The sequence below is a fragment of the Thermobia domestica genome, chromosome 2 (assembly GCF_964235325.1).
Source record: "Thermobia domestica chromosome 2, izTheDome1.hap1.1, whole genome shotgun sequence".
In the NCBI taxonomy this organism is placed as follows: Eukaryota; Metazoa; Arthropoda; class Insecta; order Zygentoma; family Lepismatidae; genus Thermobia; species Thermobia domestica.
In genome coordinates, this window is record NC_137455.1 from 356,588,821 (window position 1) to 356,608,858 (window position 20,038).

General features: G+C 38.0%; 1 protein-coding gene across 1 annotated transcript in view; it reads right to left on the reverse strand.

The window, feature by feature from the left end:
- LOC145678801 (carbonic anhydrase 2-like) overlaps window positions 1–18,345 on the reverse strand; it is a 53,795-nt gene extending 35,450 nt beyond the window's left edge. Inside the window, exons 1-2 of the mRNA XM_081749318.1 lie at window positions 17,958–18,345; window positions 5,499–5,969 (exon numbers count right to left, since the gene is read on the reverse strand). Coding sequence (XP_081605444.1) covers window positions 5,499–5,969; window positions 17,958–18,048 — 562 coding nt within the window. The 5' untranslated portion in view covers window positions 18,049–18,345. The remainder of the gene's footprint in view (window positions 1–5,498; window positions 5,970–17,957) is intronic.
- Window positions 18,346–20,038: the final 1,693 nt, after the last annotated feature.

Here is a 20,038-nt window from a genome sequence, read left to right on the forward strand (position 1 = left end):
TATCTCTACTTTTCTTCAAAACATAACTTAGTATCATTCATAAGATATTGAAGAAATGCCGCTATTATTAGTCACCAATATTCAACTGGTAGAAATAAGTAGACTCTGTAACTCGCTTTTAGTGAGTGATGACCTATAAGGCCTATTGAAATCTGATATTTCAGAAAAAAAAAAACAACTAACTATGACTATACTATAAATTATCATAGGATGTCTTGGGTTTTCTTGACTCAAAAAAAAAAAGGGGGGGAAGTCCTAATCATACAAGTTTTGATGTTCAAGTATCAAGTATCGTGAAAGAAATTATTCCATTAAAACGTAGCATCTGTCCAAATGTCAAGTAACAAGTAAATTAATATATAAAACATATCTTTTCTACTATTAATTCATGAGGAAAACACATGGTACTCCTCAACTTCAAAACAAATTGTAAACTGGTGTCAGATTGCATTAAAGTGCTGTTGCCTTAGCACAATAATGCGTGTGCGTAATCATAATGATTCATGCACACATTATCATCATTTACCAGTTTGGGTTAGAAGTAACCCTACTGATCGCATTTTACGTCGCCGAATTGTTTCTTCCAATTCAAACTAACTTAGAGAGGTACACTGAGAATTGCAATACAATACAATTTACAATATTACTAATGCATGCATTGTAAAAGTTTTATATTCTATTTACATCTATATTATTATTTTTATTACAGTTTTGTAAAGAGTAGTTCATTATGTGGAAACAATTTTTGCCTAAATTACTTATGTTGACATGAATGGTTATGCTGCCATCTATTTTTCAATTTTTAATCACAGTTTTCTTAAAAGTAACGAAACAGTCGTAAACGTAAGCAGCCGTTTCGCTGAGAGATTTCTTTCAGCAGTAATCGAGCAACAGATGGCTCTGACATTCTCTTTTGCAAAAAAGCACTACTCCATGAATTTCGGTTTCAGCGCTCGATTGCAGGTCTTGTTACTTCTTTCATCATTGGTGGAGATACAACATGATTACTTGCTCTTCTGAAAGCACCATGAATGAAACATTGCGTCGCCTAGTACAGGCCCGTATCCAGAGGGGATCTAGCCCCCCCCCCCTAAATTTTTGCTGGCCCCCTAAAATTTTCACGGTAAACTTGCAAATAAACTAGCCTATAATATGGTGATGAACTATAATGTGGTTGGATCGGCCCCGCCCTAATTTCAGCCGGGCCTCCCTACATTTTTGGGCTGGTTACGGGCCTGGCCTAGTAACTAGCGGGAGGGATTGGTTGGAATGGAATGTTTATATGCGAAATCTTTTAGGTTAACGTCCCACGGTTATGCCCTTCAGCCTAAGGGAGACGGATGATTAAGGGAAGCGAATGATGATGAAAGAATTTGTGGAATGAGAATGTAGGAGGAAACGAGAGTACCCCACGAAAATCCACGGGCACGGTATTAACCACCACAAACTTATTTTGCCGGGGATCGAACCAGGGACCCCCACGCACCAGAGCTAAGCGCTTTACCACAGAGCCACTGTGCTTCCTGAATGTTTATGCAAGAAGTGCGCTTAAAAACCGAGAAACATGTTATGGCCAAGCAAAACTGACTGTAGTGATGGAGAGCTCTCGGTAACTAATACAGCCGTCTTATCAAAATAATATAGGGCTGTTTAACGTTGTGATTAGAGATCGGATGTTAGGAAAAATGTCTATTTTTATTTTTAATGTTAAAAATATGATTTAAAATAAACACACTGAATTTTATTGTGCGAAGGGGATAGCCTAACCTTAGCTTCAATTTAAGTAAAATTTATTTTGTGCATTTCGCTCTATACTGCCTATATTGTTTCTTAAATACGAAAAGTATGAGCGAGTCGTTATGACTAAGAAGAGAACAAGGGTTGCCAACGTGTTGATCGCCGTCTACTAATGGACCACAAAATCACTAGAGATAGACCGTGGTCATCTGCTCCATCTGATTGATTATCAATTTTGTTCTATTATTCACAGGCTACTGAACAGATAAATAGACCGCCACTGATTTCTGAAATTACAAAATGCTCTCAATTCTAAAAAGGTCGGTTACTCATCACGATTTTGAATTTAGCTTTCCTTTCAGCAGCGAGGTTATACGAGACATGAACCTACAGCTTAAGGTGGGATCTAAGCCACATGAGCTTCCGTCAAAATCGAACCCGGGTCTCCCACGCCAAAGGCGCGTACGCTAACCACTTAATCATGAGGAAGCTCAGCTGTGATAATAAAATGGATGATAGTAATGAAATGAAGTAAGTGGGAGGAAACGGGAGAACCTCGGGAAAAAACGCATACGATGTTTCTCCACCTCAGAGTTTGGTGCTGAGTGCTGGAATCGAAGCAGCTCTCTACCATTGTGCCACCGCGGCTCCGAGATTCTAAAGAATACATCTCTTGATACACTCTCCGAGAATAAAGTAACATTTTCCCATTAAGCATATCTGACGATGCTCTAGCCGATTCCGCGTTGTCTTCTATCGCATCTAAAGGTAATTAAAGCAATTAATTGGGTGAGGTAAATGTGATTCTGCATATCGCAAACTAACTGAGCTCAGAAGAGTTGAGTTGAGTTGATTTTGAGTTTAACGTACCGTTCAGCAGCGAGGCTATATGACGTGGACCTCCTGATTAACGTAGAATCTGAACCACATGAGCTCCCGCCGGGAATTGAGCTCAGAAGAAAAAAAGTTTCTGGAAAGAGGGCGATCATATCTTGCTTCGTGAGTAAGCCACTAATTTAGCATTACTTTCTGTGTGTGTGTTTAAAATTCACATGTATCGAATTATCCGGCATGAAATACGGTATCGCTTTTCTTGGCTTACCACGAAAGACCACTGATATTTAGGATAACTTCTCAGCAACCAGACTTTTATAAGCACTCCATCCGTTTAGTGGTTATTGGTTAACCAGACCACAACATCTACTTTCACTAGTTTCCTTTCTAGAGTTGAAGAAAGAAAGAAAGAAAAAAAGAGAGAGAGAGGCGATAGGAACAGCCACCCCAGACAAAACTCAAATTCTTCGTCTTGACGGAAAACCCTCTCAACGCACGCATCTTCCAATTGTTATCACATAAAATTCTAACGTTTTTCACATATCACCATAGGCGTTCCACCAATGAGGAAAGAAGCAGCAAACCCCAGTGCCGGATTTACGTATAAGCTAAACAAGCTATAGCTCAGGGCCCCACCCTCCTGAGGGCCCCAAAAAACTAAAAGAAAAAAAACTGGACGTTAATTTCCCAAGTGTAAGAAAAACAATAAATAAAATCTGCATATAGCAAAAGTGTTTTGTGTTGTGTAGGGTTTTATGATGTAAGTAATGGGGCCCCGTCTGCAGTCTGCTTGCTAAAATATCACTGGTTTCTTCATTTCTGTGTATAGGGTACCTATATTCATCTGGACACTTAAAAGTCCCCATTACCTTCAATACCTTAGGGCCCCATCAAACCTTATTCCGGATCTGGCTTCCCTGAGATCGAGCGCCAAAGCCATCTGTTCCTCGGTTACTGCTGAGCTAAATATCTTAAACCCGTAGAGATTCGGCTGCTTGCCTTACGATTCTAATTCTAAGCAAATACTGTATTAGGCCTGTATCCATATGCACGCTCTCTGTTTAACCTAAACGTGTCGTGTGTTTTATGTAACAATAATGCTCTACGTTCTTCATCCGTGCTAGTGATTATTTCAGACCCCTTCCCCCCCGGGGAGATTTCAATAACGAAAAATATTGAGAAAATACTGGTAATTCAGGTTAAGGACAATCGGATCGGCTCCGAGAGGGATTTCGTAGATCCACTTTGCTGTCCAACCCCTGAAATCATAATTTATCCGTGATTCGTAATGCTATCGTTGCCACATAATGTACCATAAGCAATGGACTTCCTTCATTAACCGGAATGTTGCTTGTGGAAATTTATTGTATTTTTTTTAGTACTGCGGTTATACGTTACCTGGACCTACAGTTCAACCAGGAATCCGAACCACCGTAATTCGTTCAATGGTCTCCCACAGAATTGAACTCGAGCCCTTGCGCACGAAACGCATGTGCTAGCTACTAATTACTAGACCAGCGGCAGGGCTCTTGATGCACTGGATTGCATTTTGAAAAATGTCACTTGTTCTATACTTGACCATGATTAATGTTTCTTCCAAGCAACCTTTTACCTCCCCCCTAGGTTGTCACACCGACGCACGGAGCTAAGATAAATTCAACTGTGATTACATACCACTCTTCTGCGCTGGCGCAAATCCCGGGGGGATGAGGGGGCATGTCTCCTCCAATCTTGGAACAGAGGGGCCTGACCCCTCTAATAATCCGATTTGAAATGTACATTTGGGGAGAAATTTGATGATTTTTGTCCGATTGTTACAAAGGAACGTGAGATGAAATTGATATCCCCCAGAATAAGCCTCAAATTTTCCCGCCTCCCAACGTTGAAGACAACTCTGCTCCTCTGATCCTCTACAACATAGTTTTTCAACTTTATAAATATTTTGGACATCGCAAAAAAAAAAGAAAAAGAAAAAAGAAAAAAAGAAAGAAAGAAATTAAAAGAAAAGAAAAAAAGATTATGGGAACGGTCTTACCCGTCCCCCACAAAGAAGAAGACAGATTTGCGCCGCTGCTCTTCTGTAAAGCGTGTTTCTTAGCAAATAGCATCCCACTACAGCCACCTCACATTTTGATTCTATCCCTCCCACTGGACAGAATTTTCTGGAAGAAAATGTAATCGTAATAGGACCATCGGCGCCCCAGGAAAATTTTCTAGAGGGAGAGTCCAAGTCCCTGGTTGCTATAATACTACGTTTGATATTTTTATTTGTACGTATTAAGAAAATCTTAAGAAATTTAATATATTTTCGTGAGCCAGGGTGCGGCCCAGAACTGATGCAGATCATTTAAAAAGGATAGTGTAACCCTATATATTTTTTGATTTGACAACACCAATAGTGAACCTGCAAAAGTTTCTTCCGGATATAGTTCTTTTTGAACTTTGTTCCCCAAAGGTATACAACTATCCACCTCTCCTCTCCAGACCTAACATCAATTAAATTGCGAATCTTTGTTCTGCGAAGCACGCTTTCTTTCAGAAAATGTCCGTGGGGGCTAAAATCAAAATGTGAGGTGCTACACTGGAATACTATTTGCTACAAAAAAAAAAAAAAAAAAAAAAAGTGCCCTGTACAAGAATGACATGTAGGCGTAACTACAATTTAAATTTATCTTAACTTCGGGGAAAGCAGGTCGGAAATCTCCGGGTTGGAGTCCCCGGAAGAAGTATCCCTCAAAGAAACATTGTCTCCAAATACATCATTCTAAGAAAGGTTTCTTCAACTGTCGATACTTTCTTTGCATATTATTATTAAGCTAGTATTAAATAAATTAGGAAATATAGACTTTATTAGTATTTGATGCTGTAATATTATTTTACGAATGAAATATTTATTCCACTTCGAAATTAAAAAAAAAAAATCTTACCTCCATTATAAGGCCCTGAGCTTCCAGAAGGTCGGTAATTGCTATTAGATCCCGAGCTGCTACCACTGCTCGAGTATGAACTGTCAGGTCTTGAATAAGATCCTGAGTTGCTACCACTACCAGAAGGTCTGTAATTACCGCTGCCACTTTGACTAGAGGAATAAGTCCCTCGATTGTTGTTGTTGGAACTTCCGGAACCCCTATTTCCTGAAGACGATTGAGGTCTTGAATATTCATCTCTTTCATAAGTTTCGTCACTGTCATAATAAGGTCTCGGTTCTTCTCGTCTGTGATCACGACGTGACGACTGCGTTCTTCGTCGTGAGCCACGATTCGAGTTAGAATTGGCATACGCTGGTCCGTTCTGAGATTCGCTGGTTCCTATGTCACTACTGTCCCAGATGAATTGAGGTCTGTTGAACAAGTTGCTACTTCCACTTGGGTTGTTGAAGCTTGACGGGATGCTGTATACTGAAAAATACGAAAATAATTGTTAGGATACATTTTTGAACGTCTTTATTATTTTTTAAAATATATACATTACATGCATCTATTTTATGTGCACTACAACCAGTTTTTGTATCTTGCAGATTCAGACAACTCGGAGCCGGATTAAGACAAGGCCAGAGCCAGATTAAGGGGGGCTTAGGGGACTATAACCCGGTTCTCCAGGTGGAAAGGGCCTCCACTCTTATGAAAATCTCAACCGGCTATCTAAAAAGAATCATGAAGATACAATCATCATCATAAAATAAAATATATCCAAAAATATGAAACATATTCCCTTAACTTCCCCACTGTAGTGTCACAGAAATGTATTAGGTGAAGTCAGCAGGGGCCAAATATTTTTTCTAGCCCCGGGCCTCCAGATGGGTAAATCCAGCCCAGCGTAAGATATCATATTTAAAAGTATATTTTCAAGAAAAACTTTTATTATTATTTGATGTTTCTCGTTACACATTGTAGGTATTTTATAAATATGTTTATAGTGAAAACAATGACACAATAATTGTAAAAAAAAAAAAAAAAAAAAAAATGATATTGATTTGTAATGTTTACCTTCAGGGTCTCAGTACTATTGGGTTCAATACATCAACGTCCGCGAAATTACAAACCAATAGATGTGTAGTGTTCATACATATATCAATCTGCAAAACATTAAGTCAATCTGCCCATGGGAAGTAGATGAGAGGTTGCTTGCAAAAGTCGATTGGCATGACCTTCGAGCGGCCATATTGGATTTATCCTTTGCTGTCGGCCCGGCATATTTCACCAGTATTCCTTCGTGGCCCTCCTCTATCTAAAGATATGCGCAGTTTCTGGGTCCCCGATTCTTGGGAGAAAACTTTTACGTGTTAATAAAGTTGCCAAATTGTTTTTCGAATGCTTATTTGAAATCTGCTTGGAGCTTATTTTTGAGAATTACAAGTTACTTCTGCATTAGCATATATTTCCCGATAACAAAATTTGACAATTAACATTGCTTTCAAGATTATTGAGGAGTCATTGGTCTACTTTCTGCCAATAGAAAATGTTAGTGTCGATGAAAAATCCTACATTTACTGCCAGTTGCAACGAAAGTTTTGTTTATCCCTCTCCGAGAAACGAATGTAAAAAAAAAAAAAAATCCCACAAAATGGGATTTTCCCATGGGTTGGCATCACTCCGCTAGACCCAAGAGTCGAATCCTAACAAAAAAAAAAAAAAAAAAAAACATGTTTATCCTGTTTCAGTAATAAATTGAATAATTCTAGTGAATAACATTGAATCATGTAGATAGGATGATAGTATGAAACGTAAAAAGTGTAAAAGTTGAATGACTTACTTACAATAGGAACAGGAAGGATTAAAGCCTTGGTAAAACACGCCCATAGGATTTATATCAGTATTTTCGAATGCAGATATTATACATTTTATTTAAATCTAGGTTAATGCGCATCACATTATGGTTTCCAGGTGCTATATATCATTAAAATGTGATATCTGAACATAATGGTTGTATTTTGTGTTCGTACTCTACGAGGAATAAATTCGTATTTCTCCTTTAACCATGTTCACTTTAGAATAACTGTTAATATGCCTATTAGTTACGAAAAGTAGTATTTACTCAAATGCTGTTTTGTTCATTTATACACCATTCTAAGTGCAACGAATACTATTGTAGTAAAGGTATTTAAATTGCGATAGTAATAAAATATGCAGAATGCATCACATAAGAACCAAACTTACTACAGAGAACTATATTTTTCTAGAACCGGTTGTTAAAATATTTCGAGTTCGCAGAACCGTTTGTTATATTGGAGCATAACAGTAAATTTTACCCAGTTATACCCAGGAACAGTAAATTTTAGTTTAACTATCTTTGTTTTTAGAAATTCTTACAGCTACAAGGTTAAACATAAATATCTCAGAACAATGTATAAGCGTTTATTTCTTAATCTCAAATGCTCAGATAACAAGAATGAGAACTGAGATCACATGAATGTAGTTGTAAAAGTTATTCATATTAGAAACACATACATGCCATTATCAACAACTGTCGATCCACTGCTGGATGAAGGTCTCTCCAATACTTTTTGACAATCATCTATCTTGGATAATTCGTTTTCAAGATATTCGCAATGCTACCTAATTTCATCACACCACCTTGTATTAGGATCTGTGAAGGTTCCTACTTATCCCGTGTGGTATCCAATCATATGGTTTGTTAAAAAAATGAAAATAATACCACTGTATACTATTCAATCATCATTAACAATCATGATTTCAGGGAGCGGTCGGGGAGATAAGAGCTCCCTCGAGCCATAGGCCTATGGTTAGAGTACCTGCTCTCGGTGGAGAAGACCCAAGTTCAATTCCCAGTGGAGGTCATGTAGTTCGGATCCCACGTTAAGCTGTAAGTCCACATTTCATATAGCGTCGATCTTCAAGGGACGTTAAATTCCAATTCAACGAACTGAACTAATCAACCGAGAGAAAATCCCCGTGAGCTAGAAAATTCAACCCTGGGGCATTTCTCCGATCGTATCCAACTTGTTCCAACTGTTTACTCAGTATTATTTTCATTACCTGCTTATTGAAAATCTCTTGAAATCATCACAAACTGTTGGAGGCTACCATATTGCGCATTTTTAAAGGGCACATATTGAAGTCAGTAACTCGCAGCAGAGCCACGACCTATGTTTTGAGAGATCTATGTGACAAGAGAATTTTCTTTACATCTACCAAAACTTTAGCTTAATAAGCAGGAACTGTAAAACATTATCTCTTAGGCTAGTTTTAGACGGAAGCACTTATCGTAGCATTTCTCGTAGCAAAAATCGTATCATCGATATCCTGCCGTGTAAAGTAGCAAATGCTATAGCATTTCCCATGCCATGGCATTTCCTATGGCATTTCTTGTCGATAGAACCTGCTCTAATTCGTAGCATTTTCCCCAGCATTTCTGGTCCGATTGCAGCGCCGTGGTGTGTTAAAAAGAAGCGAAAGATTTTGTGCCAAATATCCATGCTCTTTGTTTTGTGTAGGAAATTGTAGGAGAGAAAAATGAGTTGGAGTAGGGATGCTCTTTGCCCAAATACTTCTTTGTGATTTTCATTTTTTTAATATGACGGGCGAGAACTGTTGTTACAATTACTATAACTTTAGCTAGCTCACGCTTAATTTCGGAGTCATAATTGCGCTCTTCTAGAGTTATTTGTTTGCTACACCACGACAGATGCTTATCAAAATGCTACTGTTTAAAACCACCATATACTTTTGATGCCATAGAATATTATATGAAATTTTTGGCAGCACATCTGCTACGAGAAATGCTACGATAAATGCTTCCGTCTAAAACTAGCCTTAGACTTAAAAAAACATGAGCCTTTCTAGCTACGCCACGGACACAGCACTTACTTCTTGGTATTCACTGTCGCAGTTCGAATCCCTATCATGTCGGTTTAGTATGGTCGACCTCTCTCTCAACTCAAATTGAGAAATTATATATAGCTTAGGGTACATTACTGTAATTTTCTTATTTTTAAAATAAAACTCTTCCCTAAAAAGAAGTCTTAACATGTGTTTGTCGATATTTAATCACAATTACTCATTAGAATTGTGAATACAAAATTTTAAAACCGGAATTGAACCCACGAGTATCTGCGTTAAACCAATGATATATTTTCTGGAATCACAAAATCGAAAGAGTAAAACATTCATAATCCTCTTTATAATACAAAGACATCTCAATCTGTGAGTAACGCTAAAATCTTAGAATGTTATACAACACTGCTTAAAAAACCGTTTCAAGAAAATGTACTATCTTCAGATTCAGCATCCAAGAATAAGGATTGTGCTAGCTCGACCTCGAGCTTAATAACGTCATTGGGATTGCAGTTACTAAAAACTTTGAAATTTGGTGTCTCGAATGGGGTTTCCCAAGAAGGCCGCATATGATATTTTTGAGTAGACTTAATTTTTGTAGTTATTTCATAATTATTAGTTACATTATTAATTTACATGAAAATGTATAACACAATAACATATTAAAAAATTAAAGCAAGAAATTTTATAATTCACTTTCTTTTTAATCTATGTTTGCCGTAAATTTCATATCCTTACATAATTTAGCATTTTTCACAAGAGGCCAGAAGGCCGTACCTTATGACTCTGAAAGCTGCAAGTTCCCCACTCCTGGCATAGGGTGCAAGATGTAGGTCTTCTCTTTTTAAAGAGTATTTACACACTTCTCGAGCTTCAAATACTCTATACCGTGTGCGTGGGTTTCCTCGGGGTTCTCCCGTTTCCTCCCAATTCCTTCATTCCACCACATCATTCATTTCTTATCATCACAGTCTCATTTACCGTGGGACGTAAAACTTAAAGATTTATTTTTTTTCATTTTTCTGACCAAAATAGTTCTTTTCCTGTTTTATATCAAACACAGTAGCAGATCCAGGCCGGAGCTCGAGGGCCTAGGTCACCCAGTTTTTAAGTTGAATATAATTGAAGTTATTATTTATCAGGGGTAAAAGTGGATCTGAAAAGGCACGGGGATAGTAGGTAGCAGCATAATGTCAGGCTGTCCCCCAGCCTATCTTTGCCCATTGTAATCTTTTAGGAACTGGGGGGACGCCGTACATACTGTATTTTTGGAGGTGGCAGGACGGCGTCCCCCCGCGTTCCCTTTCACTTTTACCCGTATTTATATACTTTTGAAAGTTTATAGTAAACTCATGATATACCTTTCATAGTCTGGCTTCTGGCTGTCCCTCCCCAGTTTCTTTTCTTCTATATTCGCCACTACATAAAAGTATGCGAAACTGAAGCAAAGATGTGCGCGTGCTAGTCACTAAACTAACATGGAGTGCTAGCACAATAGTTCTCAACCTTTTTTGACTGACGGCACACTTTAGTGAACGTACAGAACAACGTAACACGTTTGTTTGGTACTTTTATTATAAATAATAATAATAATAATAATAATAATAATAATAATAATAATAATAATAATAATAATAATAATAATAATAATAATAATAATAATAATAATAATACATATATGTTATAATAGTGAAACCAATTAGTTTTATAATGACTCTATATAACACTGAGCATTATTGCTGCCACTGGAGGTGTTGACTGGTAGGCCTACAGTTTATCTCTGTTTTAACTAATTATTATTAAATTCTTCATGATTTTTAAATTCTAAAATTTCGCGACTCACCTTCGGGGATTGCGTGACACACCAATGTGTCGGGGCACATCGGTTGAGAACCACTGTGCTAGTTTATCATTTATCTTAAGAGTATTCATCCCGGCGAAATTAAAATACCGCTAATTTTTACAGTAATTATGTGATATCTTCAAATAGATAAAAGATAATTGAAATATGGAGCAAGAGCGCCCTAAATAATATTATTTTGCGTGAGGTACCGTTATCACAAGTCAGCTAGTGACTTTCCGTTTTCATGTGTTTAGAAACGCGAAAATAACTACCGATTTTCAAAATGGCTCGAAATCGAAAGCAGATAAGTGAGTCGTGATAACGGTTTCTTATGTAAAATAATATTGTCTAGGGTGCTCTTGTTCCACATTTCGATTATCTTTCACCTATTTGAAAATATCACATAATTACTGTAAAATTAGCGGTATTTTAATTTCGCCGGGATGAAGATTCTTAAGTGGTCATATTCTCTCTCTCTCTCTTTCTTAGATTCTCTTATCGGCATGCTTTCATGATGATTTAACTGCGTTAACTACTAGAAATACATCCCTTCTATTCCAGACATAGACGCATTAGTAATGGTTATATACTATTTTCATACTCTTTGTGGTCAAAATATTTCTGGTCATCTTAGGTTCTCATTTGCTCATGATTGCTCACTAATCATATTGTGGTTTAGGTGCTAGTTTGCTATCAATTTGCAGAAAATTAAAAGAAATATTTTAGTTTTACGTCCCACGGTTATGCCGGCTAAGCTAAAGGAGACGGTGATGATGAGGAATGAATGAAATGGTGGAATGAAGAAAGTGGGAGGAAACGGGAGAACCCCGAGGAAACCCACGCTCACAGTGTTTGTTCACCACACAGTTCACTTGGCGGGAGCAGGGATTGAACCCTAGATCCCATGCACCAGAGGTTAACGCTCTACCACTGAGCCACCGCGGTCCCCCTATCAATTTGCGAAGTTCGTGCTTACACTTATTTTGCGCTCAATAATCGAGCTGAAGTTCAATTGAGCATGAAATCTGGTTTTTGAATTTGGACATTTAGGTACTGAAATCGCTAGCTACAAGACTTGGGTAAACCAAGCACAAAGGCTGTAAGCTATGTAAAAGTAAATAAATAAATAACATAAAATAAAAAATAATAAATTAAGAAACCTAAAATATCAATGTCAATAAAATACAAAGACTTGTTCACTGAAGTGTTGAAACTTTTATTCTCACGTGTTCTTCACCTTAACATGCGTGAGAGATTCTTGTGAGCAGAGGGGAGGTGATTGAAACAACGGAAGTATGAAACAGATAACAATATCCTTCTTTGATAGTCCTTTTAATGAGGAAAACACATTTTTATTAAATGCTTGTGGTTTCCGCTACATGCTTTAACATCAAATAGAAAGAAAAAAAGAAAAAAGATAGTGACGTAATTTATTTTGGATTTGGGTTTGTAGTGTTCTGAGGAAATTACCTTTTCTAAAAATATTCAGATTTTGTCTTTGTAGCTGTCTTGTACTAGCTATTTAGGAAATTCCTATATATTCAGTATCTAATAGGAAACTGTCTTGTACTAGCTATTTAGGAAATTCCTATATATTCAGTATCTAATAGGAAATTCCTTCCAATTATGTGCGTAACGTATAACAAGTCATTTACCTAAGAATGTGCGCTTCGATAGCTCAAGACAGTTAGATATGGCTACTAGAGAATCATAATTAGCTTAGTGTTTTCCGTCTTTATACAACACCAAGGTTATGAACCACGGTATTCTAGTTGCAAAATCGGTTGTCCCAATGTTGGAAAAATGGTGGCGATGCGACATACCAACGTTGGCCCAACGTCACGTTTGGCCACTTTTGTATTTATTTCCCGCCCATTTCTCAAACAAAAGAGCGGTTCCTCGACATTCAGCCAACGCTAAAGTAACGTATTTCTTGAAAAACAACCAATTCTAGTATCGTTGCGTGAAAGTCGGGAAAATAGTTGGTTGGCCATCTTCACATTTAACCAACATTGGGCCAACTTAAGTTTTTCTGCTATACGCTCGCACCGACCATCACCTACCGTTTTGACCAAATCCCACTCAATCCCCAGAGATGGTCCAACCAACCTTGCTAGTAGGGTACCTTAACTATTAACGTGGTCTCCGAATCATGACCGAAAATTGAATCCGGTGCAGTAGGCGTGTGGATACACTATCACGCAAAATCAGCCCTCAAAGTAAACAGCGCTCCTGATTGCACTATTTCGCCTAAAGAAGCTAGATTACAGTAGTCTGCACCACTGACCCCGGCTTATCATTTTTGATGTGTTTTCAGTGTAATCGTACAGAAAGCCGGGGTGATCAGTGATAGAACTTTCACCTCTCGTGTATAGGATCCATGATTCGATCCAAGCTCACGACAAGTAGGCTTTGTGGTGAACAAACACCGTGCATGTGCGTTTTGTCGGAGCTCTCTCACTTTCTTCATTCCACTATTTCACTCGCTATTATTATCACCGTTTCCTTTTGCCTACACGGTATAACAGTGTGACGTAAAACAGAAATATTTCACTTCATTTATACATTGTGAAGCCAGCCATACCGGCTGTTGGTTAGTACGTTCTCTAGTTTTACCAGGGGGCAGGGTGGCTCAGTGGTAGAATAGTTACCTCTGGTGTGTGGGGTTCCTGATTCGATCCCCGACCAAGTAAGCTTGTGGTGGACAACATCGTGTCCGTGAGTTTTCTCAGGCTACTCCCGTTTCCTCCCACATTTTCATTCCATCAATTCTTTCATCATCATTCACCTGCCTTAATCATGCGTCTTCCTTAGACTAAGAAGTATAAGCGTGGGACGTTAAACTGAAAGATTTCATTTCATTTGTAGCTTTACCAGGCGAATACTAGGAAGGTAGATTCAAGTACAGTCTGTTAAAAAAACGCATACAATTTTTTTTTCTCATAGTATTGTTTAACGGGAAAAAAATATCCAAAGATCTTATTAAGCTGAATAAAATGCTGAGCCTGTATGTAAAAACTCATGGGTAGTTTTCGAGAAAATCCCAGTTTTATGGCGTTAAAAGATAGAACCTGTATGTTATTCGGATATGTCATTGCCAGTCAGACGAAGGAGACAATTTTTATTTTGTTGGAATAGATTACTTATTTTGTATATGAAAAATATCTACTCTTAAGGCACAGTGTAGGACTATTTATTTGCTGATTAATTACTATTAACAGTGACAATCCCAACAGGGCAAATCCTCGAAATGATCCGGCTCAATTGCTTTTATACAGTCAGCACGATTAAATTGGAATGCTGAACCTGCAGAATTGATAAATTTCCGGATGTTAGCCAATGCTTACACGGTTAATTAGAAACTGCACTGTCATTACAAGGATTGTTCTTCAAAGAAAGAAAACGAATACTTTTATCGACTTGTTACGATCACACTGGTGGGGGTACACTGGCTCCCTGCTAAAGCACTTACTTCTGTTGCGTGGAGGCGCTGGTTCGATCCCCAGTCATTCACTTGCCATAATCATCCGTCTCCCTTAGCATAAAGGGCATAATTGTGGGGCGTTCAACTGAAAGACAAGCATATTAGCAAGTGGCTCATATATTACTGCGGGAAATACAATATATTGCATTCTTCCCTCTGTGTCTTTTGTATAAGATTTGTCTGAATTCGAAGTCTCGTACGAAATTGGAATATCTCTTATAGCCATTTTAGTGAATAACCACCGTCCTTTCTCCTCCCTTTTAGGTTAAGTATTAAAAAACAGTTAAACACATGTTTAGCCATTTTAAATTAAAAATTTTAACTATTTTAAATGAACAATCTAAGCTCCAAATTTCATGTCTCTAATCTTACGTGATTCCGAGATATGGACATTTTAAATTTAACAATTACTTCCCCTATCACCTCCCCTGACCTTCTTTTATGTTGAATTTTCAGAAATACTTCTATAATGATACCTTACGTCAGAAAATCTATGCTCAAATTTCAATTTTCTATAGCTTAAACAGTGAGGCCTAAGCTTTGATCATTTAATCATTTAAAACTTCTCTTATATAGAGAGATAAGCTTTTCTACAACTTATAGTCAACACAAAATAAAGAATTATTTTCAATGTAATCTGCAGCATTTCTAATATATTTGTAATAGTAGCATTAGGCTCTCAGAATTTTTTGTTGGAAGAGGTCCAAGCTTTGAAGGGAGGATCCAATACCACAAGTCACTATATTTTGGTAGTATTGAATGGGTATTATTCGGTACTCGAAAAGAAGATAAGTAGCGTAATTATAAATTAGGGGAAGTGGGGACATAATGACCCTCCGGGGCAAGATGGTGACCCCGGTATATAGCGATGTTCCTCTGGTGACAGAGAATTGGTACTACTGCACAAGCCGTAGTTAGTGTGGCGTAAAGTGTTTAGTACGGGAAAGGTTGCTACCTTCAATAGCGTGTGATATAAGTGAAGAAAACCATTTTCATAGTACGTCAATATAAGCTATGTAGTGAATATTCAACCTGTTGCTGAAAAAAGTAATTCCTTGAATAAAACATGGTACACACATAGAGAGTAAGAAAAGTTTGGGCATCAAAAAAATCACGCATGATTTCCTTGCGGAAGATGGTGGATAGCAGATAAAATGTTTTTGAAAGTTATATTGGGATTCGGGAAAATGGCCCCTTAAAATTGTACAGGGTATCAAAATACCCCGTCGAATTTAGCAGAGTACCATATTACCCTGTGAATAGTATGAAGGTCAGTGCATCCTGTGATCGAGCGTGTGTCGTTGTTTTGTCATCTGTTGGCATGTTAGAGACCTGTCTTGAATGTTTTTGATAGTCCCCCTATTCCACTTTGTATTTTCTTTTTCACTTAATTTTATTTTAGTATTATTTTCGTTTTTATTCTTTTCCACTCATTGGTTTATAGTTGTACAAGTAATTTTATCATTACCTAGCATCTTATCGAAACAGAATATAATTTTGGTTAATATGTGTATGTTCCAAGGATGGGGCCATTTTACCCAGGGAGGTGGAGTAAAACGGTCATTCACATTAGGTCAATTTATTTACAAATACAACTTGTTTAGTACACCTTTCACACCTTACACCTCTCTACATTTGTAGAAGAAAGAATATTATACTGCAAAATCATCGACTTTCCATTCATAGCAACGTTGTTATTTCAATTTCAACCTTAAGGTGTCCATTATGCCCCCACCTCCCCTACTTCCACCTAAATTTTCAGAATTTAGGTAGCACTGCGAATATATTGGAAATGAATCATCCAAGATAGATGGTTGTCAAAAAGTATTGGGAAGATCTTAATCCAGCAATGGATCGACAATTGAAGCGCTTAGAGCAGGGATACAAACAGGCTCGTATCCACGGGCGTCTAGGGGAACCGTCACCCCCTAAATTTTTGCTGGGCCCCCAAAATATTCACGGTAGGCTTGCAAATGAACTATAATATGGTGATGAACTATAATACGGTTGGATCAGGTCCCCCTAACTTTAGCCGGTGCCCCCTACATTTTTGGGCTAGCTACCGGCCTGGATGCAAATAAGCAACAAAATTTTACTCGCCCAAGGAAGAAGCTACTAAATAGCTCACATCCACAATAGAAATCACTTACTTACCTTCGGCATTATATGAAATACTCGCCCACACCGATAAACCACTCGAACCGGGCGAGTGAGCGAGCGGTTATTTGTATCGCTGGCTTAGAGGATAAAGGTGGTATGTAACAAATGGATTCACAACTTTGTCCGTTAACATACCGCCTTCATCGTTTAAGACTCACTAAATAATGTGTTACTTAGCATGATTAACATACAACACGTGCATGAATCGCCAGAATGCACATTTCAAAAATGTAACATAACATCTTTATCCTTTAAGCGCTTCAATTGTTGATAATGGTAGGTATGCGTTTCAAATATAAAAACAATCGCACCACCACAATCATGTGATTCAGTTCTCATTCTTGATATCTGAGCATTTGAGGTTAAGAAATAAACGCTTATACCTTGTTCTGGGAAATCATATGTTTAACCCTACTAAAATTTACTATTCCTGGTTATAACTGGGTAAAATTTACTGTTATATCTGGGCATAACAAACGGTTCTGCTAATTCGAAATATTTTAACCGGTTCTAGGAGCGAACCGGCTGAATAGGACCACTGGTATTATTCTGCACCCGAATAGACAATAAGTAATTGTAAAATACTTTCACCTATATTTTCAGAAGAAAATGATAGAACTAGATTGTTTTCATAAGAGAAAGACTACAGATAAAAGATCAAATTTCCATGCTACATCAATCATTTCCACGTTAAACAAATATAGTTTTATTGAGAAAGTGCACCAACGCATTTAGGAAGATTTGGGGCGGTTCAGGAGCCGGTGGACCTTCCGTTAGTGCGCCCCTACACAGAATCGTTCATAACTGCCAACTCTCGTTACTATGATAACGATATAAACTATACATTTAAAAGCCGCGACAAAGTCAAAGTTACCAACAATGGAAAGTGCCAGGAATTCTTATGCACATGATAATAAAATACCATACTCATACTAAGAGTATTTCCGCCAATCCGAATTTCATATAACAGACAGACACGAACGACGAACACTTAGGAGCTCAAAGAAACACTGTTAATGACCACATTGTACATATTGTTGTCTTTCCATAATGGTGATATTCATACTACTAACAGTGATACACTGTGATTAAATATTTGACTTACCTTCTCTATTGTTTCTTCCTGGGAATAAGACATCCTGAGACAACGCCACCTGAAGGCAAACGAGAAGCCCTGCTAACACTGATTCCCTCATAGCGATCGCAGAGGCCAATACAACGCGCACAGTCTGCGAATAGAAACCAGAATGAGAGTTCTCCGTGTGTGATTCCAGAAGGAAGGAAGAAAGAAAGAAAGCATCAAATGGAGTTTGCTGAGGTCATCATTAACCTTATCGAAGACAAAGGGCGAACAGAGGTAAAGAGACACCACATAACAGGAAGGAAGGTGAAGAAACTGTTAATCAGCACACGAGGAAACAATATTTCAGGGCGAAAGGGTGGGTAACTAATACCAAATGCATAACGATAACCTATATTTAGTCCATAATATCAATCGAAAGACGATAAAAATACAAACTATATATCATCCATTATCATGATATTAAGAGGCGGTTATTCCAGACCTGTAAATCGTACGTAATAAAAAAATATTAAAAAAAACAAGGTCGAACAGAGATTTGTAATCACGCTACTTGCTATATCCGGTTGAGCGGGTGCCTTGAAAAAAATTAACAGAAAAAAAACTACGCAAAAAGTACCTTTTTTTTCTTCACTGCAACTTGTTAATATTTGGCATTGCACCAGCGGTGTAACCAGCAGGAGGGGGGTATGTCTTTCAGGGGATCAGAGTTGTTGCACACGAATAGCAAACCAAGAGTTTTCTTTCAGAATATCAAAGCATTAGTAACTTACCATACACACATACATATGACATACACACATGCTTTCATATTATTATTATTATTATTATTATTATTATTATTATTATTATTATTATTATTATTTGTAGTAATCTACCTTGTAGCATTGGGCCTTGATAGCTGAAGTAGGATCGCATATAGGAAAAGTACGAATTCCTATCTGAATGTTGATCGCCGTACAGCAAAAAACGACAATAAATAGCGGGAAACGATTTTTACATGGATTCAGCGTCCAAGAAAAGTCAGCATTCTACTAAGACTGAAAATGGTTGAAATCCAGTTCAGCTTCTGGTTTCTATATCGATCCTTAGGCCTATAAAACAAAAAGGAAATGAAATGAAATGAAATTTTTGAGTTTTACGTCCCACGATTATGCCGGTTAGGCTAAAGGAGACGGTGAAGATGAGAGATGAATGAAATGGTGGAATGAAGAAAGTGGGAGGAAACGGGAGAACCCCGAGAAAACCCACGCACACGGTGTTTGTCCACCACAAAGTTCACTTGGCGGGAGCAGGGTTTGAACCCGAGACCCCTAGCACCAGAGGTGAACGCTCTATCACTGAGCCACCGCGGCCCCTTTATAAAGCAAAAAGGCTAGTAAACAGTAGACATTCTTTTAAATCTGTTTCTTAAACGAATTTTGATTCTCAACAAGAGGCTCATTCTCTATTCTAATCCCTCTATTGCAGCCGAAAGCGACAGAAATGTCGTATTTCCGGTTTCAATTTAGATCACTAGAGAGCAGTGGTTCCAGGGCCGTAACTTGTGGTGGGACAAGAGGGCAACTTCCCCCCAGGGTAGCTCCCCGCTGTTCGAAGGAGGCCCATTTAAAGACAAAATTTTCTTACTCGATATGCGACACGAACATGAAATTATAAATGACGCATCAAACAGGTTTACTACATTACATAAACAAAACAACACACAAAAGGTAAATAAAACAAAAATGAGTCGTAGGTCCATCTCAGTAGAATATGTGTATTATTAGGGGCCCTAGAAATAATATTTATTCGTAAAGATTTGAGATTTATCAATATTGTCCCCTTAATTAATTTGTCATGTATGGAACGGGTCCAGGGCGTAACTAACGACCCCGCAGATCTTGTCGTGCGGGAGGGTCCACAGGCCCCGGGGGACCCATAAAGGGTAAAAGAAAGATGGAAAGGAGGCCTAAAAATTAGTAGGGGGCCCAAATACGCGTATTAATGCTTGCCTTCCCAGAAAAAAATCTAAGTTACGGCGCTGTTTCCCAGCCTCGGAGGCGCGGACAGCGAAAAAGAGGGCAATTGAGTAAGAGCTGTGGTTTCATTACGAACAAAGCTAA